Source organism: Heloderma suspectum, chromosome 12 (assembly GCF_057233095.1).
Source record: "Heloderma suspectum isolate Gila_16-S chromosome 12, 16-S_ref, whole genome shotgun sequence".
Classification (NCBI taxonomy): domain Eukaryota; kingdom Metazoa; phylum Chordata; class Lepidosauria; order Squamata; family Helodermatidae; genus Heloderma; species Heloderma suspectum.
The window spans coordinates 24,615,411-24,641,849 of NC_139469.1; the positions used below are offsets into that span (position 1 = coordinate 24,615,411).

At 43.8% G+C, this 26,439-nt stretch overlaps 1 protein-coding gene across 2 annotated transcripts in view; it reads left to right on the forward strand.

Annotated features, from left to right (window-relative positions):
* The window catches only part of IFT38 (intraflagellar transport 38), a 132,140-nt gene that overhangs the window by 61,957 nt on the left and 43,744 nt on the right, over window positions 1–26,439 (forward strand). For both annotated transcript variants that reach the window (XM_084818805.1, XM_084818806.1), the window contains exons 6-8: window positions 12,416–12,499; window positions 15,245–15,378; window positions 19,989–20,130. In XM_084818805.1, coding sequence (XP_084674931.1) covers window positions 12,416–12,499; window positions 15,245–15,378; window positions 19,989–20,130 — 360 coding nt within the window. The remainder of the gene's footprint in view (window positions 1–12,415; window positions 12,500–15,244; window positions 15,379–19,988; window positions 20,131–26,439) is intronic.

Below are 26,439 nucleotides of genomic sequence, written 5' to 3' on the forward strand. Positions count from 1 at the left end.
GCATTGAAAATTCAGCAGTAGCAGGGGCCACATGGCTCAGTGGCAGAGCACATGCTCTGCATGCAGAGGGTCTGAAGTTCACTCCGGAGCATCTCTAGGTAGGGCTGGAAAAATTCCTGCCTGAAACCCTGGACAATACTGGGCTAGATGGACCGACGGTCTGACTCCATATAAGACAGCCTCCTATGTTCCTAGCCTTACCTGGGAGGATAGAATACAATTAAGATGACAATAGCTTCTATGTCTCTGGAACAAGAGAGGATTAAGTGACCCTAGTGATGAATGGTTAATGGTCAATCATGTGGCTTGACTGAGTAATCTGGAGCTGTTAGCCCCCTTGGTACTTTTTCTGCAGCCCACCTGCTTTCTGCTTCCTGGCACACTGTGATTTAGATTGCATAGGTTAATTAGGGTAGGGGGCTGCATTATGAATAACCATTTGATCCCTTCCAGTTTTGTGATACAGAGCTCCTTTGAACTGGCCTTTTACCAAAATAAAAAAAAAGTTTAAGAGCTACTGGAATAAAGGAATACCCAGGTTCTGTAGCTGATGTACAGATAAGAGGGGGTGATGTAGGGCCTGGAGGAGCTTGTAATACTTCAGTGTCAGATTCAGATTTCAGGGCACACAGGACAGGCTGCTGCAATCATAGGAGGGGCCCTTCTAAGCCGTCTAGTTCATTCCAGAGCTACAGCATCCCCAACAGATTTTTTTAAAAAATTGATTCAGGACCCATCTCTTTACCCAGTCCTTTCCTAAATGATTTATCCAAGCCTTTCCTGAATGATTGTGCTGCCCAGTTAGTTTGTTTAGTACTTACTGTGTTTTTAGTTTTGGTTTTAAATATTTTAGGGCACAATCCTATGCATGTTTAGACAGAAAAAAGCCTACAACTCCCAGCACGCCCCACCCAGCCCTGCTAGCTGGGGCATGCTGGGAGGTGTAGGCCTTTTTTTCTGTATAAACATGCATAGGATTGCTCCTTTAACTGATGAGCTTTTGTATTTATTATGATGTACTTTAATTTTTGCTTTTGTAAACCACTTAGATATATTTTATGGATATGGTAAGCGGTATATAAATGGATAAATAATATTAATGATAATAATAGCAACAGACAGGTGTCCAGCCTCTGCTTGAAGACCTCCAGTGAAGGGAGAGCCCTCCCCTCTTACCGTTAAAAAGCTCTCCTAATGTTCAGCTGAAATCTGTCCTCTTGTAACTTATTCCTCTTAGATCCAGTCCTTCCTTCCTTCTGCATGAGAGTCCTTCAGGCATTTAAAGAGTGCCATCATGTCCCCCCATCAGCCTTCTCTTCTGCAGGCTAAGCATACCCAGTTCCTTCAAACTTTCCTCATAGGTCTTTCCCCCCCCCCCGCCCCCTTACCCAAGAAGTTCTTTGTTGCCCTCCTCTAAATTTGCTTCAGTTTGTCTACAGTCGTCTTAAAGTGCGGCACCCAGGACTGGACACAGTGGTGAGCACATGCTCAAGTGGTGAACTCTCACCGGGCAGGAAGATTCCTGAGCAAGATTTCAGTCTTGAAGTCTTGTGAGATATGTGAGTTTAGCAGGCATGTGCAGGTTGTGTTGCCTTTTACAGAAAATTGTGTGTGTGTGTGTGTGTGTGTGTGTGTGTGTAGGGGAAGCAAGTGTGCAGTCAGAGAGGAATGCTGCAGCATCTTGCAGGAACCTAGACAGCTGCCTTCTACCAGGTTAGGCCTAACTGCTGGCTAGGTGACAATTGGGAGAGCCAAAGGCAGCTGATCTCTGGAGAGGTGATGGAATAGGCTTTGCAATTTTCCTCTGCCCTGGAGCTCAGTGGCATGGCTGCCACTAGGTGACAGCTGAGGGAGAGGCACAGGCAGCTGGTGTCTCAGCAGAGACGAAGAGATATCCTTGCTTTATACCACTAAGCTCTGGTTCTTCCCTCAGAGGAAGATGAGATGGATGATGGAAAAATCCCTCTTCCTTCTGCTCTAAAGCAGCTCCAGGAAGGGTGAGAACTTGGCTTCTTGGCACTTGTGAGTCCCCAGCCCTGATTGCCCTCATCACAGTAGACTCTGCTGCCCTCAGCCTAATTTCAAAAGCCCCCTGCAAGCAATCAGTTCAGATCTCTCACAAGTGATATGCCACTTCTCCAGCAGCCCACTGGGTGGGAAGGAAGAGAGTGAGGGAAGGGGTGCCCCTGCCCACCTCTGGCATGTAGCCCCCAACAGAAAAAAAAGGTTCTCCCTCCGGCAGTAGAGCTTCAGCAGGTTGTGTCATCAGATAGAGAGCCTAAAGCTGCATTGCCCCCAGTGCACTTTCCATACGTGTAAGGAAAGAGAAAAGGGCTTAGATTCTGGATCTTCAACTTTCTTTCCTGGGCACATGGGGACTTCTTCACTATAATGCTTTGCTTACAGCATGAATCAGCGTTGGCAGCATTAACGGCGCCTGTTAATGCCATCTCTTCAATTTCTGTGTTAACTGTTTTAAAATTATTTTCCGCCTTAGCTCATCAATGTTAATTTTATACTCTGCTCCCCTGATTTTAATGACTAGTGATTGTACAACATCATGACTGTTAAGCTCTTGGGTCCTGGTAAACAGTGAACAACATCACGCCTCTTTGATTGAGAAAGTGCTTATTCTCAATTAATACTAATAGTCACCAGATACATCTTTTAATTGTTCCCTTCTACCTGCTCTCAAACGGGGCCGCGGTGGCTTAGTGGTTAAGGCACTGAACTGCAGACCGGAAGGTCGGCAGGACAGGAGTTCGAGACCTCAGTGCCACGTGACAGAGTGAGCTCCCATCTTCAGTCCCAGCTCCTGCCAACCGAGCAGTTCGAAAGCAAGAAATTGCAAGTAGATAAATAGGTACCGCTTCGGCGGGAAAGGTAACAGCGTTCCGTGCACCTCGGTGTTCAGTCATGCCGGCCACATGACCACGGAAGCGTCTTCGGACAGCGCTGGCTCTTCGGCTTAGAAATAGAGATGAGCACCACACCCTAGAGTCGGACACAACTGGTTGGGGACACCTTTACCTTTTACCTTTTTTACCTGCTCTCAAGTTGACTCTCTCTCTTGTGTTGGATCCTGCAAGTCAGTCCTTATGTTATGCTCCTCCCACTAAAAAGTAATGCTTAAGGGTTTGCAGTTGCATTAAACCATAAAAAGAAAAACCTGGTGCATTATGACAGCCCAATCGCATGTCTGTTCCCAGGTAAGCCCTACTGAATTCAGTTGAGTTTACTCCCAGGGAAGTATGTTTAGGAGTGTAGCCTTACAAGCCCAATCATCTTTGGTTCCTCAAAGGTAAATCCCATCCAGTTAAGTTGGACTTACTCCCAAGTAAACATGTATAGGATAGCAGGCTTAAGCTCTTACAGCATGATCCTATACATGTTTACTCAGAAGTAAGTCCCACTGTGTTCAGTGGGGTTTACTGCCTAGTAAGTTCATAGCCTGCTGATTATATTGTAGAGTTGATTGTTTTAGCTATAATATGTATTGATATTGTAGTTTATTATTGTGCACCACCTGGATATCTTGCACATGAAAGGCAGCATAGAAGCATTTTTGAAGAAATGAATGTGTTAGGATTGCAGCTATAGGATGATCTCATTTCAGGCTTACACATTGTTTAACAAGGAAATGGAATGTGATTAGCAGCCTGTCTTCAGCTTGGCCTTTTCTCTGCCAGACTGATGTTATCATGATGTCTTCATTCCTCCTGATCAATTGTTCCTTCAGGTAATTGATAGCAATGCTATTTGCATCCAGATATTGCCACATGAAAGAAGGCTGAGTTTTAAACATCTTTAGCCATCATATGCCTGCCTCTCAAACCCTTGCTTCAACTTATGATTGTATTTCCAAAGTAACTTCAGTGTCAGTGTCACTTCCGCAATCGCTGTACATAGTTCTGTCAAGATTTAATTACTGTTATCCCATCCCCGCCCACCCCGATCTGCCGGCTATGTGTATTTCACACTGAGACAAATGTTCTCATTGTCCCCTGCTCCTTGATATGCTAAGGAAGTATTGAAGCATCTTCATTTTAAAAGGCCATTCTGCCCACTTGTGGGCTGGCTAGCGCCATTAAGATTCAGAAGCTGTTATCTCAGCCTTGTTGTTCTGAAATGACATATCCTGGCTATGGCAATGAAACATCCCATTGCCTGCTACCTTGGACAAACTCTGTCTGTTTATATGCCACTGTGTTTCTCTATGTATGAACACTTCCCAGAGAAAACCACCATTATATTGTTTTCATTTGTCACTTGTGCTAATGGTCTCTAAGGTGGCTTAACAACAAGACTGAAACAATACAAATAAAACAGTGAACAAATAATATAATGTCTGAAACCCAGTTCAGTCAGCTAGAAATTAACAACCAATCACATCATGTAGAAGCAGCAGCGTTGTGGCCATAAACTCAGCAGATCCGAATTAAATACTGATAAAACCTTGAGAGAATCAAACAGTTTTTGCTTTTCTGTTTATTTAGAACAATAGAGATAATAATACAAAACAAACAAAAAACAAAAGTTACTAATACATAGATTCAGACCAATGTAAATAAAAAATACAGTGGAATTGATCATTCCAGAATGTGCCAAAAACTCAAACATCTAAATATTCTCTCTTGCCTTTATGTAATGTCAGTTTCATCATAATAGCATCATCCTGAATCCTAACCTCCCCCACCAGCCAGATAATGGAGGGACAATAGTCTTCCTCCAATATGATGCAATAGAAATGATGAATAATCATTTCTAAATCAGGCTTTTCTGTGCTATCTTTTAAGTAATTCAAAAGTACCATTAATGAGTCCATTGGTATATTATATGGCCTGTTACACATTCAATATAATATAAAATCAAAGTCCAGTATCATTTCAGTTATACACAGTGCCAAAGTATATGCATATAATCAGTTCCTTAATTTCCACATCACAACTCCTGTCATAAATGATAAAGCAGGTGCCAGGCAAATATGTTTGAGAAAGACATTCTGTCATTCGGGACACCACTACAGAGAGAACCCAGCTCCTGATAGCCACCCACCTATCAAAAGCAGCACTTTGAACTGCACCCACAGTTCTGCCTGGCACCAACACTTTGAATTATATGAGATAGTTCCTAATCTTGGTAGGGGTTGTTGACTGTTCCAACTTGCTTCACTCTCAAATTCACCCATCAAATATGTAAGGCAAGCCAATCACAAGTTATTTGTAGAGGAATGATCAGATAAAGAGCTCCTGTCGTTTCAAGAAGGCAGAAGTAGTTTATTTGAATCGAACTGCACATGCGGTACTCTAGTTCCCGGAGACATTTTTTATCACTGCTACATCTTCCAGCAATGTTCAAATCAGATTATCATTGTTGGAGAGTTAACTGCACAGCACTAGTAATGCTTTCAACCGTGGCTTCAGCAGTGAAGTGGAGCTCAAGCATGGATGCAGATACAAATAGCGATGTACGAAAGTGACTTACCTTTCGTGGATTATGTTGATGGGGGGGAGGCATTCCGTCCCTCCCCCCGGAATCCTGGCCGGGGGGGGGGGAGGCGCACCGTTCCTCTCCCCGGAATCCTCGAACGGCCAGCTGTGCTCTGCAGCAGCTCCGCGGAGCAGCCGGCCAGGCCAGGCCAGAGCCGTCCGCAGCCTGATTTCCAGCCGTGGAGGACTCTGGGTAAAAATAAACAAACCCAACCGCGTATGCAAATGGCGGCAGCTACAGCCGCCGCCATTTGCATTCCTTCTTTTTGGCCGTCTTAATCTACGTAAATATTTATGTAGACTATGACGGCGAAAATCAAGGGGAACGCAAATAGCGTAGCGGGCGCTATTTGCATCCCTTTTTCATTCACCGTTTTAGCCTACATAAATCTTTATGTAGCCTATCACGTCTTTGTTTTTGTTTTTTTCACACAAGCCTGGAAATGGCGGTGGCGGCAGCCGGTCGGAAGACTGCCCGCCGCCGCCGCCACTGCCAGAGCCGCCACTGGAGCCACCGCCGCCCGGAAGATCCACCCCAGGTAAGTCTCATCCCGGGGTGGATCCGTGGGGTGGCGGGGGGGTGGCAGGCTGTTCCGCCACAGATTTCGGGGGGGCGAATGCACTGGCATTAGGCCTCACTGAGATCCGTGGCGGAATTCTCTGACATCCCTAGATACAAACTTGACAAATACCTGATAAAAAGACATGAGAAATTATGATAGAGAAGCTGAAGAGAAAACACAACTAGCCCATGTGTTGAGAAAGGGCTAACTTTCTTTGAAATGCTCTGAGCCTTTAGTTGAAGCAGCAGTATTTAAAGCAGCTTTTGTCCTGTTTCAATTTGTACAATCCTTGATTTTCCAGGCATTTCAGTATAACTTACTTTTAGGCATCTATTTCTCTTCTGCCATTGGTATTGGCCTCTTCCTGAGAAGTTGTAAGTGTATATTGGGGTCACTGTGGTGTAGAGGTTGTACATGGGTTTTCCAGACTAATTGCGGTTCTTGGCTCAAACGTGTAATGAGAGTGATTGTGAGCCACTTCTTCTCTGCAGAATACAGGGCGCTTAATTACATGCTGACCTTAACGCTCCCCTTCCTCAAAAGAGCTCAGCGGTGACATACCTGGAGTTTATTCTACCCTTATAACAACCCTGTGAGGCAGATTAAGCTGAGAAATGGTGATTAGCTCAAGGCCAGACAGTGATAGACATGGCTGAGCAGGGATTTGAGCCCAGGACTTCCCAGTCCAAGTCCAATGCATATAGACGGGATGGGGTGTAAAGCGGCACAACAGCAAAGCAACAAGGAGGCTCTGGATCCACCATGGATGCAGTCGGTCTGAAGGTAAAATATATACGAAAGATAGAAAGACTAACAAAAGAGTATTTTTAAAAACATATTTTGACCTAACCTTTTCGGCTTCCGCCCTCATCAGTAGCTGTGCTGTTAAATGGATATCAGCAGCGGCAGTTTGGAATGCCTGGAGATGAAAGTTCCTCTGGAGAAAAAACAGAGGTATGAATTTCCACATTAGTGGACGTGCATGTTACCACTACCAGTAACATGCACTTTCACTAATGTGGTTTATTTAAATAAATGTAAAAAAAATGGATGTCATATGCAATATGTCAGGAAAACTACAACGGACCTAAGAACAAGATTCCATAACCACAAATCTGTGATTCTTACAAAAAAACCTGGGTAGCCTCTTGCAAGACATTTCGACTTGCCTGTACATAGTCTCTCGGATTTACAATTGATTGCAGTAGAACAAACAAAAGGGAACACCTCTGGATATATAGACTCAGAACCCTTAGTCCAAATGGCCTTAGTCTAGAGGACATTTTGTCAGCATTACACCAGTCATACCTCTGTTTTTTCTCGTAAGGAATTTTCATCTCCAGGCATTCCAAATTGCCACTCCTGGTATCCATTTAATACCACAGGTACTGACAAGGGCGGAGGCCGTAATGTTTAGCTCAATATATTTTTTAATACTCTTGTTAGTCTTCTATCTTCCTTATCAATAGGAAGCTGCTTTACCCTGAGTCAGACTATTTGTCCATCAAGCTCAGTATTTTACATATTGACTAGCAGCCACTCTCCAGGGTTTCAGGCAGGAGTCTTTCCCAGCCCTACCTGGTGATGCCAGGGATTGAACCTGGGACATTCTATGTGTAAAACATGGAATCTCATAATTCACATATGGACTCTTCCACTTTTGCTATTGTGCCACACTGGTTCTCTGGGGTTTTGACAGCTGCAAAAAAGTTTAAACATACCATTATAGATTGGTGTGCAATATACAGAATTAAATAATAATTTTGCAGCTTCTTGAAATGTCAGTTGCAGAATAATATCAGTTTTCCTGAAACAGGTTTTTACCACCCAGTATGATTTGTACTTGCCCTGATGTTGCTTGAAGGCATTTGGCACAGGAGTGTTTCATAATTTTATAAAGAATAAATCCTGCTGTTTGTAAATGTGGAGGTGATACTTGCTTCTCCCTTCAGCCTGCTGGGCACTAAATAGATTTCCCTCCTTGAAGGTAATATATTTAGTTCTTGTGTGTGGGTAATGCCTTCTAAGAATCCTTGGGTCACTATGTGAGACTATTAAACACATTAGAGCAGAAACCATTCTGGGGGGCTCCTTTTCCTGGCTTCACCTCCTAAATTTCTTCTTCCGGAAATTCCCTAGTTAAAATTGAACGAAGCACTGAAGGTTTTAGAGGCTGTTCCTGCAAACAGCTTGAGCGCTGGTGACAAATAATGGGCTGCAGTCATTGGTTTGACAAATAACATGGAAGTTGGCTTTGCAGTTGAAACTCAAGTTCTTAAAATCCAAAAACTTGGACTGGAGGTGGGCTAGACATAAGGATGTAAGAATTCAACTTGGGTACATTTACTATAAAGAATTAGAACTGTAGCATTTAATTGACTAAATTGACTAAAAAGTGCCCGGATTAATCAGCAGCATTAAAATAAGACAGATTCATTTTGAATGCAAATGCTTGTAACAGCCTTCCCAATCTGGTGTCCTCCAAATGTATTGCACTGCAGTGGCCAAGCTGGCTAGGAATGGTGAGAGTTGCAGACCAAAACAATTAAGAAGAGCCCTGCTGGATCAGACCAAGGGTCCGTTTAGTCCAGCAATCTGTTGACACAGAGGTCAACCGGCTGCCTACGGGAAACCCACAAGTAGGACATGAGCGCAATAGCATCATGCTTTTTATCCCAGTAACTGGTATACATGGGCATACTGCCTCTGATACTGAAGGTAACATAGAACCATTGATAGCGTTTTCCTCCAGGAATTTATCTAACCCCCTTTTAAAGCCATCCAAATTGGTGGCCATCACTACATCCTGTGGTAGCGAATTCCATAGTTTAACTACACGTGGTGTGAAGAAGTCCTTTTTATCTGCCCTGGATCTTCCATCAGTCAGCTTCACGGGATGACCCTGGGTTCTAGTATTACGAGAGGGGCTCTCGTAATATTAGAGAAAGATGGCTCTCTACCCACTTTCTCCACATCATGCATAATTTTGTACACCTCTATCATGTCTCCCCTTACTTGCCTTCTTTTCTAAGCGAAACAGATCCAGATTTTGTAATCTTTCCTCATAGGGGAGTTGCTCCGGCCCCTTGATCATTTTAATTCCCCCTTTCTGCACTTTTTTCAACTCTACAATACCCCCCCCCCTTTTTTTGGTGCAGTAACCAGAACTATACACTGTATTCCAAGTGTGGTCACACCATAGATTTGTATAAGGGCAGTATGACATTCATGGATCACTGCCTTGTTGTGGCGAAGGGGCTTGCGTATCTCAGTGAAGCCATAAGCTATGCTGTGCAGGGCCACCCAAGACGGACAGGTCATGGCAGAGAGTTCTGACAAAATGTGGTCCACTGGAGAAGGAAATGGCAACCCACTCCAGGATTCTTGCCAAGAAAACCCCATGGAACATATCACAAGGCTAAAAGAGATGACACCGGAAGATGAGCCCCTCAGGTCGGAAGGTGTCCAATATACTACTGGGGAAGAGCAGAGGGTATTTCCAAGTAGCACCAGAAAGAGTGAAGCGGCTAGGCCAAAGCCGAAAGGACACTCAGCTGTGGATGTGTCTGGTGGTGAAAAGAAAATCCGATGCTGTAAAGAACAATATTGTTTAGGAACCTGGAATGTCAGATCAATGAATCAAGGTAAGCTGGAAGTGGTCAAACATGAGATGGCAAGATTGAACATCGACATCTTGGGAATCAGCGAACTAAAATGGACAAGCATGGGCGAATTTAATTCAGGTGACCATCATATCATATGAGAAACGCCGGGTTGGATGAATCACAGGTCGGAATTAAGATTGCCAGGAGAATTATCAAAAACCTCAGATATGCAGATGATACCACCCTAATGGCAGAAAGCGAAGAGGGTCTAAAGAGCCTCTTGTTGAGGGTGAAAGAGGAGAGTGCAAAAGCTGGTTTGAAACTCAACATTAAAAAAACTAAGATCATGGCATCTGGCCCCATCACTTCCTGGCATATGGAAGGGGAAGAAATGGAAGCAGTGACAGATCTTATTTTCTTGGGCTCCAAGATCACCGCAAACGGTGACTGTAGCCATGAAATTAAAAGACGCTTGCTCCTTGGGAGGAAAGCTATGGCAAACCTAGACAGCATAGTCAGAAGCAGAGACATCACCTTGCCGACAAGGGTCCGTCTAATCAAAGCTATGGTTTTCCCAGTAGTAATGTATGGCTGTGAGAGCTGGACTATAAGGAAGGTTGAGCGCCGAAGAATTGATGCTTTCGAACTGTGGTGCTGGAGAAGACTCTTACGAGTCCCCTGGACTGCAAGGAGGTCCAATCAGTCCATCCTAAAGGAAATCAACCCTGAGTGCTCATTGGAAGGACAGATCCTGAAGCTGAAGCTCAAATATTTTGGCCACCTAATGCGAAGAGAAAACTCTCTGGAAAAGACCCTGATGCTGGGAAAGACTGAAGGCAAAAGGAGAAGGGGACGGCAGAGGATGAGATGGCTAGATAGCATCACTGATGCAATAAATACGGACTTGAGCATGCTCCGGGAGAGAACGCAGGACAGGAAGGCCTGGCGTGCTATGGTCCATGGGGTCACAAAGAGTCTGAATGGTTTAGTGGTTTTCCCTACGTTCTTCAATTTCAGCCGAAATTTTGCAAGAAGCAGCTCGTGATCTGAGCCACAGTCAGCTCCAGGTCTTGTTTTGACTGACTGTATAGAGCTTCTCCATCTTTGGCTGCAAAGGACATAATCAATCTGATTTCGATATTGACCATCTGGTGATGTCCATGTGTAGAGTCGCCTCTTGTGCTGTTGGAAAAGAGTGTTTGCTATGATCAGCGTGTTCTCTTGGCAAAACTCTATTAGCCTTTGTCCTGCTTCATTTTGTACACCAAGGCCATGCTTGCCTGTTGACCGGTGATTCCTTGACTTTCTACTTTGGCATTCCAATCCCCTATGATGAAGCGGACATCTTTTTTTGGTGTTAGTTCTAGAAGGTGTTGTAGGTCTTCATAGAACCGATCAACCTTAGCTTCTTTGGCCTCAGTGGTTGGGGCATAGACTTGGATTACTGTGATGTTGAATGGTTTGCCTTGGATTCATACTGAGATCATTCTGTCGATTTTGAGATTGTACCCCAGTACTGCTTTTCCCACCGTTTTATTGACTATGAGTGCTACTCCATTTCTTCTAAGGGATCTTGCCCACAGTAGTAGATATAATGGTCACCTGAATGTCTGCTAAAAGCTTTGTAGCATGGTAACACGAGCTACTATTTACTGAACAGGCGAGTAAAAAAAAAAATCTGCTTTTAACCAAGTGCAAAAGGGACAGAAAGATGTCCCTCCTCAAGCAGCCTGCTTGGGTTCCGTGCTGGCCATTGGAGGAAGCCAGCCACCCTGCCCACTTGCTGCATGGAATTCTTGGTCGCCTGTGGCTACAAGGCTGCCCCAATTAACCGTAGTTTGCCATTTTATCCAAAGCAGGAAACTGTAATGATCAGCTTTGGAACAAGTTAGGGTCTTAAACCATGGTTAGCGGTTGGTTTAAACTATGGTTTGAAGTTGGTTTAAGATCCTGTTCTGAAGCTGGCAACCAACGTTCCCTGGTTCGGATGCAATGATTTGATTGGTGTGTGCCATGAAGCAAGGAAGGAAGGAAGGAAGGGGCTGTGTGCCTGGGTAAAGGCTTGTTCATAACTTGGCTTAATGACCTGAGATATGATAATCCAGTCCAGACCTAAGTGTCCTCATCTGCAACTGAATCAAGGCCTAATAATGTGTAACTGCCCTTGCACGTATTTTTGCATGCATGTAACTGCCCTCTTATCCTTGACTCCATCTTTTCTCCCTTTCCCTGTTGTCTGCCTTTTGTCAGAATTTAGACTGTATGCTCCTTGAGGGCGAAGTCCTATCTCTCTTGCTTATGTTATTTTGTAAAGTGCCATGTACACTGATACCTCCATTTTAAAGCACTGTTATTACTATTATTAACTATTAACAAGGAGATGCTGTTAAGAGGATCACCAACCCAAGGGGTGTGTGTATGGGGCGGGGGGGGGCAGTTAAGAGGAACTTTGAGCATCTCATAAACATATTACTCCTACATCAATCCCACCATGTTCAGTGAGACTGACTTCCTCTTAAGTATGTTTAGTTGGCAGCCTTAAGGACTGCCAAGTAAAAAAAAAACATTTAACACCTTAACACGGTGCTTTTGTTAACCTTAATGGGCTCCCATTCTGTGAAGGTCCTTAAGCCATGGTGCATAAATATTAGACTATGTTCCATTTGTTATGCAAATCCCTTTCTTAGAGCCAGTCAGCTGCCATCCATCCATTGAATATTAATTAGAGGCTCAATCTTCTGGGGTTCTTGTCTTTCAGGAAATGAGAACAGAAGCAATTGCCAGACCTCTGGAGATAAATGAGACTGAAAAAGTGATGAGAGTGGCCATCAAAGATATTTTAGTAAGGATGGTGATCTTTTGTATTCCGTTGCTTCCTTGCAAATTGGGTGTCTTATTTCATATTATCTTATTCAGTATTCTAGTTTTTAAATTATTATTATTCCTGGAGAGTGTGTTTTTTCAATAGGCTCACTGTACCTTAGATGGGAACCTCTGACAAATGTGCTTCCACATGAATATTCCTTTGCGCACACTTGTCACACACTTGCAGTGGAAATCTGACCTTTGGCAGGGCTGGAACAGACAGTTCTTCTAAGGATCAAACTTGACATGTTGGTCACAGCCATGTCTCCTTAATCATGTGTCTGCCCCATAAAGCAGGGTGATGATGTTTTTATCATCAAAAGGAGAGCAGCTGAATGAGAGCATCTGAACCCTCCACCATCTTACCTTGCTGCAGTCCATTGTCTCATCCAGCTCATATTGGAGCCTGGGAAGGGGGAGGTATTTGGGTGACAGTAATGGTGGGGAGGGAGATAGGATGGTGGACTAGGGAGAGTTCAGTGCCCCTTTTGTTGTTAAAAGACAGACAGATGATGAGACAAACGTGGCTACTGCTGTCACCTCTAGTTTGGCCCCATGTCTGCTGTTGTAGAAGGACTCCGCTGCATGTCATCCTTGCAGTACACCTCCATGTTCAATTTGGCCTGTTCAGTATAGGAAAGCAGACCTCCTTTAAAATCCCGCATAGCTCAGAATACTGTCTCCTCATGACCTACTAGAGCAAAAACAACAACAGTGTCCTTAGATATGTGAGAAAACTGAAATTCCAGTAATGTTAATCTCCCCCTATTAAATTAGTTTCTAATGGTCTATAACTTGTAACCAGAACCTTAGATGGTGCTGTGGCAATAAAAGAGCATGGAAGATAACTTATATGATGCTTTCTCCCATATTTGCTGTTTTAGGGACTAGTGAAGGATTATATTTGGGGACACCGACTTCATCCCCTTCACGGGCCCTGCAATGGAAAGGGCTCCTTATGCACTCTCATACACCCATGCACTAACTGTCCTAATGATGGCATTTTGCTAGCAGTAATAATTATTATTTATATAGTTTTTTGTAAGTGCTCAAACTATGCCACTTACATCATCCCAGAGCTTGATAGACCAAATGCAGGTAACAAAACCCTTATGGTCTTTCTTTTCTTTCTTTTCTTTTTTAAGGAAAGCAGCTTGGGGGGTGCAGAGGACCTTGGAACAGATAACCAGAGGCTGGGAGGGGTGCTTAATCCTTTTGCCCTACATGCTGCTTCTCTGGTTCATCTCATTCTCACTTACAAGCCATTTTTCCTTTAAAAATGTATTAAGGCTGGCTGTATTCTGTGGTTAGGCTCTCTGTAATCTTTACAGAAGCCCTATAAGGTAGACGAGTATTCTTGCTCCCATGTCTTACAGATTTTCAGCTGGGGCTGAGAGAAAATAGCTTACCTAAAGCTACCCCGAGGAATGCATCCATATAACTAGGAAGGAGAGCTCCATGTAGTTACTTTAAATCAAAATATATTGCAAGAAATGTTTGATTCCTCTCTCTGTCCAGGATAAAAAATATTCAGATCCCAAATGTATATTGGCATCTATTGACATTTCAAGCAGCAGCCCCAAGAAATGGTAGCATTACAGCACTTTGTTGGAGAATATATCCACATTGCAAAACTACCTCAACTAGTTAGTTCCAGTCCAATTAATATAGAGATCTACTAGAGCAAATCTAGTTGGTACTTGAATGTCAAAATGCTCCTTCTTTGCTAATTAACAACTTCTAAAGAGCAGAGTTTTCAAGGTCATCATTACTTTGATCCTATGCAACACATTTTTGTATATCATTCCCCCCTCCATTTTCTTAATTTCCCTTTACCAGTTTCACTAGAGTTTGTTGGGGGTGGGGGAATGGTTGTGTGCAGGGATAAAAAAAGGGCCCAAGCGGCCTGCATTTTCTCTAACAAGTGGCACTTCCAAAGAAAGATGTACGCTAAGCAACTTGAAATGTTTACAGAGGCTTGAAAGCTCACTGAAAGTATCTGGGAACAATCATTGTTTCATCTTTTTATTTACACATGCCACTCTCTTGAGCTGATTTTGGTACCATCCTTCTCAGGTTTCCATTAGGGAGCTCTTTCTTCTTTGATCTTCCTACTCTTGGTAGAAGCATTTTACTAGTCTGATGTTAGAATCAAATAAATCCCAAGTAAGCCAAAACATAAACAGATCACGTTTGGCTGATGCCTATTTAAGGTAATAGTAATAATAAAATATAATAGTTGTGTTAAAGCTTTTTGAGTATAGCAGCCTTCTCTAACCAGGTACCCTCCAGATGTGTTGGGCTACAAGTCCCATCATCCCCAGCCAGCATGGCCACCAGATTGGGGAAGGCTGGTTCGTAATACAGGACTACAACTATACAGGGATGGGATCTGGAGCCTCTAAAGAATCAATTTTTAAAAAAATTGAATGGTTAATTCCATGTTTATCAATCTAACATAGCTAGTGTGTCATTAAATGAGAGTTTTCCCCATGTTGGTGTTATTTAGACCCCATTGTCTTAGTTGGACACATCATGTTAACATTTTGGCTTCTTCACTTTAATGGGTCTGTCTGATACTAATACAGTATTCTACAACACATTAGCTCTTAGCACACATAGGCCTGGATATAAATATAAAAAACAAAGAAATCAGGCCAGAATAGGGCTTGGAGATAAAAATGTCAGAATGTGTAGTTCATCTGCACTGTCTTTCTTCTAGGAGCAAGTCCAGAAAACCAAAGACATGCTGAACAACGTGGCTTCAGATGAAGCCAGTTTGGAGGCAAAAATTGAAAAAAGGAAATCAGAGCTGGAAAGGAATCAGAAGCGACTACAGACTCTACAGAGTGTTCGGTAAGAACTGATGTACTGTTTCTCCCTTGAAGAATAAATATAAGGGGTGTTAATGGGTCAACTTAACGCCCACCACAGTGGTGAGTGGGTAGCCGGCCGTGAGCCTAAGAAAATTTGTTGACGAAGCAGCGCTGTAGGCATGACTTACCTGCTAATGGACATACTATAATTGCAATAATGTAGTTACCATTTTTTCCTGTCATTAGACCTTTTGCAAATGACTAATGTCAAGAACTCCATTTTCATTTTGTGCCCTAACTGCATGTAAGACTCCATTTGGCCAGGCTGAAGTGGTATGTAGTGATACAACCACCTGTGTGCCTGTTATCTAGAGAAGTCTCTGACTTCAGTGTTAGAGTGAGACTTAATTAATTGGATTGAATGATCTCAGCAGCATTCCTGTGGGAACTTTCACCCTTCCCTGAAGCGCTGGTCCAGACAGCCTGTGATTAGCTAACAAAGACCTTCCTTGAGTTGTTGAGGGTGTGAGCATAAAAAGAGGAGGCTTGGAGCTACCCATTTGTTTTCGTCTTTATGCTTTAACTTGCCTTCAGGCTTCTTGTTCTTTGGATCCCAAACTGGGCCCTGTCCTATTGGGAGACCTGTGCTTAGGTAATGTATAGGGCAGGCTTAGATAATTTGTTGGTTTCCAAACCAACAAATTATGCTTTCTTACTCACCTCATCTTGTATGCTTTCTTATCCCCCTTCCCCTCACCTTACGCTATGTAAATGAATGTAATCTCTGCCTCAAGAGCTGTGTGTGCTTCTTTCCATGTAAGCCTAAGTACTAAATCCAGTATTTTGCTCAGTTAATTGCTACTGTTTAAAGTTTCAGGCCTAGCGCTTGAAATAGAGAGTGCCAGTTTGGACCCCTATTTCTAAGCCCTAGGGGTATCCAGCAAGGTCTGGGAGTCCCCTGACTCAGGTTGAGGTGGACATAAGGTGTGGTGGCAGCCTCCCTTAGTAATTGCTTGGTCCCTGCCTACACTGCAGGGAGTTGGGGCAACCCCCTTCCTCCCTTCGCAATTACCATTTTGTTGCTCTGAGCATTACTTGATAATTAAGCTTAAGCTTTTCAAAATACTGAGTTTTAACAAATCCCACAAAGCAAAGTCATTAAAAGAAGATGGAATTTAGGAAGTTTGATTATTTGCTTTTAGGGTAGTTTATAGTAAAGAGGAAGTTTGCATCTGAAGATCCACCTTTATTAGAAGAACTTGTGCAGTTCTTCAAAATACCCTCCAACTGCATCATTTGCCTTTGTGCAATACTCCTACAAGGTTCAGAATGCTATATCTAGTCCTGTAATGATTGTAAAATTATAAAAAGTTGGGCTTTCCTTTACTTGTTGCCTTTTTTAATGAGCTTTTGACATTTGTTGTTGTTGTTCAGTTGTTAAGTCGTGTCCGACTCTTCGTGACCCCATGGACCATAGCACGCGAGGCTTTCCTGTCCTCCGCTCTCTCCCAGAGTGTGCTCAAGTTCATATTCATTGCATCAGTGATGCTATCTAGCCATCTCATCCTCTGCTGTCCCCTTCTCCTTTTGCCTTCAATCTTTCCCAGCATCAGGGTCTTTTCCAGCGAGTTTTCTCTTCGCATTAGGTGGCCAAAATATTGGAGCTTCAGCTTCAGTATCTGTCCTTCCAATGAGCAGTCAGGGTTGATTTCCTTTAGGATGGACTGATTGGACCTCCTTGCAGTCCAGGGGACTCGTAAGAGTCTTCTCCAGCACCACAGTTCAAAAGCATCAATTCTTCGGCGCTCAGCCTTCCTTAAAGTTCAGCTCTCACAGCCATACGTTACTACTGGGAAAACCATAGCTTTGATTATACGAACCTTTGTCGGCAAGGTGATGTCTCTGCTTCTTACTATGCTGTCTAGGTTTGCCATAGCTTTCCTCCCAAGGAGCAAGCGTCTTTTAATTTCATGGGTACAGTCACTGTCTGCGGTGATCTTGGAGCCCAAGAAAATAAAATCTGCCACTGCTTCCATTTCTTCCCCTTCTATATGCCAGGGAGTGATGGGGCCAGATGCCATGATCTTCGTTTTTTTAATGTTGAGTTTCAAACCAGCTTTTGCACTCTCCTCTTTCACCCTCAACAAGAGGCTCTTTGATCCTCTTCGCTTTCTGCCATTAGGGTGGTATTGTCTGTGTATCTGAGGTTGTTGATAATTCTCCTGGCAATCTTAATTCCAACCTGTGATTCATCCAACCCGGCCTTTCTCATGATGTACTCTGCATATAAATTAAATAAGAGGGCGACAATATGCAGCCTTGTCGTACTCCTTTCCCAATTTTGAACCAATGGGTTGTTCCATGGCTGGTTCTTACTGTTGCTTCTTGACCCTCGTACAGGTTTCTCAGGAGACAGGTAAGGTGGTCTGGTACTCCCATCTCTTTCAGAATTTGCCAGAGTTTGTTGTGATCCACACAATCAAAGGCTTTAGCGTAGTCTATGAAGCAGAAATAGACGTTTTTCTGGAATTCTCTTGCTTTCTCCATGATCCAGCGAATGTTGGCTGTTTGATCTCTAGTTCCTCTGCCTCTTTGGAACCCAGCTTGTACTTCCAGTAGTTCTCGGTTCACATGCTGCTGAAGCCTAGCTTGTAGGATTTTGAGCATAACCTTGCTGGCATGTGAAATGAGTGCAATTGTATGGTAGTTTGAACACTGTTTGGCATTGCCCTTCTTTGGAATTGGAATGTATACTGACCTTTTCCAGTCTTGCGGCCACTGCTGAGTGTTCCAAATTTGTTGGCATATTGAGTGCAGCACTTTAACAGCATCGTCTTTTAGGATTTTCAATAGCTCAGCTGGAAGACTGTCATCTCCGCTAGCTTTGTTGTTAGTAATGCTTCCTAAGGCCCACTTGACTTCACTCTCGAGGATGTCCGGCTCAAGTTCAGTGACCGCACTCTCATGGCTATCAGGGACATTCAGATCTTTCCTGTATAGTTCTTCTGTGTATTCTTTCCACCTCTTCTTAATCTCATCTGCTTCTGTTAGGTCCCTGCCTTCTTTGTCCTTTATCATGCCCGTCTTTGCACAAAACGTTCCCTTGAGATCTCCGATTTTCTTGAAGAGATCTCTAGTCTTTCCCATTCTGTTGTCTTCCTCGATTTCTTTGCATTGTTCATTTAAGAAGGCCTTCTTGTCTCTCCTTGCTATTCTCTGGAACTCTGCATTCAGTTGGATATATCTTCCCCTTTCTCCCTTGCTTTTCGCTTCCCTTCTTTCCTCAGCTACTTGTAAAGCCTCATCAGACAGCCACTTTGCTTTCTTGCATTTCTTTTTCTTTGGGACGGATTGAGTTGCTGCCTCCTAAACAATGTTACGGACCTTGGGACGGATTGAGTTGCTGCCTCCTGAACAATGTTACGGACCTCTGTCCATAGTTCCTCAGGCACTCTGTCTATCAGGTCTAATCCCTGAAATCTATTCCTCACCTCCACTGTATATTCATAAGGTATATGATTGAGGTCATACCTGAATGGTTTAGTGGTTTTCCCTACGTTCTTCAATTTCAGCCGAAATTTTGCAAGAAGCAGCTCATGATCTGAGCCACAGTCAGCTCCAGGTCTTGTTTTTACTGACTGTATAGAGCTTCTCCATCTTTGGCTGCAAAGGACATAATCAATCTGATTTCGATATTGACCATCTGGTGATGTCCATGTGTAGAGTCGCCTCTTGTGCTGTTGGAAAAGAGTGTTTGCTATGATCAGCGTGTTCTCTTGGCAAAACTCTTATTAGCCTTTGTCCTGCTTCATTTTGTACACCAAGGCCGTGCCTTGCTGTACAAGGCTTTGACATTTTACTTACTTATATTTATTTATTTTTGATTGTTTATATAACACTTCCCATTTTTAAAATACCAAAGCAGTTCACAGCATATTCCAAAACAATAATACATCATTAAATGCAGAACAGCATTTAGATAAGTTAGTGGTTGGGAAAAGCCAAGGTAAAAAGGTAAGTTTTTAATAACCGTCGAAAGCACATGATCGTTGGTGCTTGACATATCACAGAGGGGAGATCATTCCAGAGTGAGGGTGCTATCACAGGCAAGGCCCATTGCTGTGTTGCTGCCAGATGGGACTCCAGAGAGTGTGGCACAGACAGCAAGGCCCCTCCTGAAGATCGTAATGGTCTAACGGGTCTGTATGGGGGAGAAAATCTTTCAGGAAACCTGGTCTTCAGGTAACCCTGTCTTTGTTGTTGCTTTGTCAAATGTAGCTCAGCAACCATGAGAGATAGAATCTTTTATGAATTAAACATATTGGTTACTTTGAGTGCCATGTATTTGATGCAGCTGTATTTGATTTCCTTAAATACATTCAATTTTACTTTTTTGTTATAGCCCTCTGACCTGGGTCCTTTCACACGTGGCTCACCCATCCTTACTCAGCCAACCTGCTACTTGAGGTTTGGACACTGGTATATATAGGGAGTCTTGAGGGGCGTATTTTTTATATACAGGCATCCTCAAAGGCCTAGTTCAAACAACTGAGCTAAGCAAGTGATAGGGAATAACCTAACTCCCCTAGTTCATCATACAGCTGCAAATAGAGTATTTTTCAGGATCTTTTTCTTTCTCTCTCCCACTAGCCCTGCCTTTATGGATGAATATGAGAAGATTGAGGAGGAATTGCAGAAACAATATAGCTGTTATCTGGAGAAATTTCGTAACCTTACATATCTGGAACAGCAACTAGATGACCAGCACCGAATGGAGCAAGAGAGATTTGAGGTGAGAGTTCTCAAATATTACATCAACTCATCTAGTCTTAATTTATTCCATGCATGCCTGTGTATACACTTCTACTATCATGGGTTTATCCTGGCGGTGTCCAGTGTATCTCAGGTGTTAATACAGAGTTGTTAAAAATGGAGAGGGTTTTTTTTCTTGTCTTCTGTGGACATTTTGGTGGCTTGACTCCAGCTGAACATCAGGAAAAACTTCCTGACTGTTAGAGCAATACAACAATGGAATCAATTACCTAGGGAGGTGGTGGGCTCTCCCACACTGGAGGCATTCAAGATGAAGCTGGACAGCCACCTGTCAGGGATGCTTTGACTTGGATTCCTGCACTGAGCCGGGGGTTGGACCCGATGGGCTTGTAGGACCCTTCCAACCCCCACTATTCTATGATTCTATGACTCATTCTCTTAGGGCACAATCCTATGCATGTTTATACAGAAGAAAAATAGTACAACTCCCAGCATTCCCCAGCCATCGTGGAGAGACCTCAGCTAAATTCAATCTAGTATGGCCCAACATGTTTTATGTTATAAAGGGCAGCTGACTCAATCTCTTCCCAGGATAGCCACCGCAATCTAGAATGCTATCTCATAAAGTAGGTAAGATTCCTGTTTCTTGCACAGACTTGATGGAATATGCATTCCATTCTGACCCTGCAATTTTACGAAGGACAAAATAGGAGTGCTGTACCCAGCGGGGGGACTAGATGCAATCCTGAAAGGGCTTCTCTTTTCCTTTTTTTTGCTTACTGGCAAACTAAAAACTGTGGGCAGTTTATCATATATGCAAGAAGGCCAGTTTGGTGTCACATTAGCCCAGCTGTTTTGGGAAGTGCACTCTTTTTTGCTTTGTAGTCATTGCCTCATTTTCCATATCGACAAAGGACAATATGGCCCAAAATCAGAGGTAAATGGATTCCAAACTTTGCAACACCAACTTCCCCAAACAATCAGATGGATCTATGATGAATTTCCCAATCCTGACTTGCCCTTTGTTCCAGTTAACAAATCTTTAGAAATCTGTGTGCAGAGGAAACAATGTTCTCTGTGCCTCCCTTTTCTGAGTGTTGCTGAATAACATGCTAAGAGAACAGCAGTGGCTATGTGGTTAGGTTAACCCGCTCCCCTGGATGTGTTATTGCGGAATGGCTCTTTCTTGTGCTTGTGGACAAATGAATATTTATAAGGTGAAATTGTGCTCCTGTCTAAACATCATTGTTGAATAATGGGCCACTAATCCCTAGTTCACTTGGGAGACACAGTGGCTTGTGTTCTTTGCTGTTGTTACACAGCTGATGATATCGAGTAGATTGCATTCCTTAATTGGAAAAGTGATTCAAAGAATGAACAAAGACTTTAGCATTTTAATTAATGCGACACTGTGGATTACATGCAACAGTCTCCTGAAACATCTCCTCTCCAATCCCACCCCACCCCAGTCCTGAAGGCCTGCAGACAGGAGTTACATTATGGCAGAAAGCGAAGCAGATCTGAAGAGCCTCTTGTTGAGGGTGAAGGTGGAGAGTGCAAAAGCTGGTCTGAAACTCAACATTAAAAAAACTAAGATCATGGCATCTGGCCCCATCACTCCCTGGCATATAGAAGGGGAAGAAATGGAAGCAGTGACAGATCTTATTTTCTTGGGCTCCAAGGTCACTGCAGATGGTGACTGTAACCATGAAATTAAAAGATGTTTGCTCCTTGGGAGGAAAGCTATGGCAAACCTAGACAACATAGTCAGAAGCAGAGACATCACCTTGCCGACAAAGATTCGTATAATCAAAGCTATGGTTTTCCCAGTAGCAACGTATGGCTGTGAGAGCTGGACTATAAGGAAGGCTGAGCGCCGAAGAATTGATGCCTTCGAACTGTGGTGCTGGAGAAGACTCTTACGAGTCCCCTGGACTGCAAGGAGGTCCAATCAGTCCATCCTAAAGGAAATCAACCCTGACTGCTCATTGGAAGGATAGATCCTGAAGCTGAAGCTCAAATATTTTGGCCACCTAATGCGAAGAGAAAACTCGCTGGAAAAGACCCCGATGCTGGGAAAGATTGAAGGCAAAAGGAGAAGGGGATGGCAGAGGATGAGATGGCTAGATAGCATCACTGATGCAATGAATATGAACTTCAGCACACTCCAGGAGAGAGCGGAGGACAGGAAGGCTTGGCGTGCTATGGTCCATGGGGTCACGAAGAGTCGGACACGACTTAACGACTGAACAACAACAACAAGCAGTCCTGCTCCTTTTTAATCTCCTAAGAGCTTCTGTATTAAAATGTGGTGATACTGCACAGCTCAGTGATGATTTTGCAGACAATATAGCCCCCACCTCCATCTTGACTCTGCAGTGTACAAGGGGATGGCATTCCAAAAGAACTTTGTGGCTCCACAGTTGGAACGTGGAAGTGTTTTGGTACAAGCGGCAATAAAAGTGATTTCCTCCTGGGCAATTGAGCGTTACCTCCAAAACTTCACCACTGGGAATGTGAATTCAGAGTAAAGTTACCTTTTGGGCTTTCACTGGTATTTTGAGATTAGTTGCCTCAGTGTGGTCTTGTGCAGTATATTGTGGCAACTGTTAGATATAAGCTTGGGGAATCTGTAGAGACTGCTGAAAAGGGTGTTTGTCCTCCCTCCCGCCGCCTACTGAAATATGAATGATATATTCTTAGTTGGCTTGTTTCACCAGTGCCATGCCAGTGAGTTGTGTCACAGCAGTAGAGAAACAGCTGCAGTACGATCCTAGGCACACTTGCCACCTTAGCAGCTAATGCAAGCGGTCCATTATCTAGCTTCTTAATGAATTGCTAGACAGGAGATTCTTCCTTTCCCAAAGAGTATTAGATTGAAGCAGGCAACATGAGCTTAGTAGGGAAAAGTAGCCACTGTCACTGGAGAAAATAGCATTTGATATCTTTGTTAGAAACCACCCCCACCAATTTATTTGTTTATTTATTTGCGTTGATCATAAGGCTTATGCAGGTTTGCGAACGTGGAGGCTTATGATCATCATATGCAGAGCAGGAGGAGCACCGTTGGCTATCTTCGCCTCTTGGTCCTCCCATCCTGCTTTTTTCAGTCGGTGGGCTGTTTTGCCCATCTAGCGATGGCATTTTGGAGGGGTAGGCAAGGAGGCTGGGAAGGCCTCAGGGCAGCTCATATCCTGGCCACTCCAGTCTCCTCCCCTCCTCTCTCTGCCCATGGAAATGCCCCCTTTTCCCCCTCCCCGAGGTAATTTTCCTGACCTTGGAGAGCAGCTGACACAGTTCTTTCCATGCCAGCTTGGGGTGTATGTGTGTGTCAGAGTTCAGAGTCTCTCCTCCGAGTTCGGAGCACTGTCTCTGACCTCGGATCTGGGAATCCAAAGTATCCTGTGGCCCATTAGACACTGTCCAGGGGCCATAGGATTGCTCCCTGCATGGCTTTCTGCTGTGGTTGCACATTAGGTTATCTTAGGTGTCAATTTGCCCCCGTCTCCCCTTTTGTGGTGGATAGTTAAATGGCTGCACAGCTTTGATTCTTCCCCACCCCCTTTTGGAATTGGTCTGTCTCAGTATTGATATTTGCCTAAAGTCTTTTTAATATCCCAATTGTAAATGTATTTTTAACAAACTTAAAATTAAGAGGCCTCCATGAGCCATTTCAGGAACATTTAGGAAACAGAACAGAAATTCTGAGCATAACATTTTGAATCAATAATAGTGCAGACAGATTAAACAGACATGGTGAATAGCATGTTTTAAAAGTTCCAGTGAGTTTCAGATAGTTCTGGATGCATCTCTGCCCTCATAATCAACAATATATGTCACCTGCCTTTCAATTAAAGACACACTAAAATGAGGTATGCCAAATGAGACATACTAAAATTAGTTCAAAAGCACATATTGTATAAAAACAAGCGAAATTTTAAAAACACCCATTAAATGCTAATCAGCAGCAACACTGATCATAGCAGCAAACATTTTCCACACAAAGAGGAAGCTAATCAGGGCAACACCAAAGCCATCCAGAACAGGGCCTCCCTGTCGTGACATTTAAAAGCCTGTAAAGAAGGGGTCTCTAGAAAGGATGTCCTAACGCTTTATTTACTACATTTCTGCACAGCCCAAACCGTAGTGCCAGCTCCAGGTTTTTGAGGGCCCTTGGGCAAGACACCCTCAGTGGGCTCCCTCCCGCAGTGAATCTACCTGCTCACCACCATTGTCACCAGCTGCTCTTGCGCCTCTTCCTTTTCCTCACCATTGCTACCACTTGCTTGCTTGACAGGCAGAGATCCAGTGAGCAAGGAGGCAGTGGTGTCTGCTGTTCCTCCTTCTCACCACCACCATTGTCTGGGTCGGAGCAAGAGGCAGGTGAACAAGCAAGTTGCAGTGGTGGAGAAGAGGTGGTCCTGGCTTTTTGCCTACCTTCCCCTTTCCCCCCTCTTCACTCACTTGTACCATTCTCCTTTTGCCCATTGACTGAGAGCCTAGATAGCCCAGCCAAGGAAACAATACTGCAGTACTACAATTCCTGCCCTCTTAATTCTGGTTTTACGGCAGAAAGGGGCAGCATTAGCTGCAGAAGAATGTTGGGCATATGCTCTTTCCCCAAGGAACCCTTTCTATATATATTTTTCTGTTGTGGAACTGAACTGTGTTGCACATGTTTCTGCGGCTTGTTCATTTTACATTGTTGTTGTTGTTCAGTCGTTCAGTCGTGTCCGACTCTTCGTGACCCCATGGACCATAGCACGCCAGGCCTTCCTGTCCTGCGCTCTCTCCCGGAGCGTGCTCAAGTTCATATTCATTGCATCCGTGATGCTATCTAGCCATCTCATCCTCTGCCGTCCCCTTCTCCTTTTGCCTTCAGTCTTTCCCAGCATCAGGGTCTTTTCCAGGGAGTTTTCTCTTCGCATTAGGTGGCCAAAATATTGGAGCTTCAGCTTCAGTATCTGTCCTTCCAATGAGCACTCAGGGTTGATTTCCTTTAGGATGGACTGATTTGACCTCCTTGCAGTCCAGGGCACTCGTAAGAGTCTTCTCCAGCACCACAGTTCGAAAGCATCAATTCTTCGGCGCTCAGCCTTCCCTATAGTCCAGCTCTCACAGCCATACATTACTACTGGGAAAACCATAGCTTTGATTAGACGGACCTTTGTCGGCAAGGTGATGTCTCTGCTTCTTACTATGCTGTCTAGGTTTGCCATAGCTTTCCTCCCAAGGAGCAAGCGTCTTTTAATTTCATGGCTACAGTCACCGTCTGCGGTGATCTTGGAGCCCAAGAAAGTAAAATCTGTCACTGCTTCCATTTCTTCCCCTTCTATATGCCAGGAAGTGATAGGGCCAGATGCCATGATCTTAGTTTTTTTAATGTTGAGTTTCAAACCAGCTTTTGCACTCTCCTCTTTCACCCTCAACAAGAGGCTCTTGAGATCCTCTTCGCTTTCTGCCATTAGGGTGGTATCGTCTGCATATCGGAGGTTGTTGATAATTCTCCCGGCAATCTTAATTCCGACCTCTGATTCATCCAACCCGGCATTTCTCATGATGTACTCTGCATATAAGTTAAATAAGCAGGGTGACAATATGCAGCCTTGTCGTACTCCTTTCCCAATTTTGAACCAATCGGTTGTTCCATGTCTGGTTCTTACTGTTGCTTCTTGACCCTCGTACAGGTTTCTCAGCAGACAGGTAAGGTGGTCTGGTACTCCCATCACTTTAAGAATTTGCCACAGTTTGTTGTGATCCACACAATCAAAGGCTTTAGCGTAGTCAATGAAGCAGAAATAGACATTTTTCTGGAATTCTCTTGCTTTCTCCATGATGCAGCGAATGTTGGCGATTTGATCTCTAGTTCCTCTGCCTCTTCGAAACCCAGCTTGTACTTCCGGTAGTTCTCGGTTCGCATACTGCTGAAGCCTAGCTTGTAGGATTTTGAGCATCACCTTGCTGGCATGTGAAATGAGCGCAATTGTGCGGTAGTTTGAACACTCTTTGGCGTTGCCCTTCTTTGGAATTGGAATGTAAACTGACCTTTTCCAGTCTTGTGGCCACTGTTGAGTGTTCCAGATTTGTTGGCATATTGAATGCAGCACTTTAACAGCATCATCTTTTAGGATTTTAAATAGCTCAGCTGGAATACTGTCATCTCCGCTAGCTTTGTTGTTACTAATGCTTCCTAAGGCCCACTTGACTTCACTCTCGAGGATGTCCGGCTCAAGTTCAGTGACCGCACTATCATGGCTATCAGGGACATTCAGATCTTTCCTGTATAGTTCTTCTGTGTATTCTTGCCACCTCTTCTTAATCTCATCTG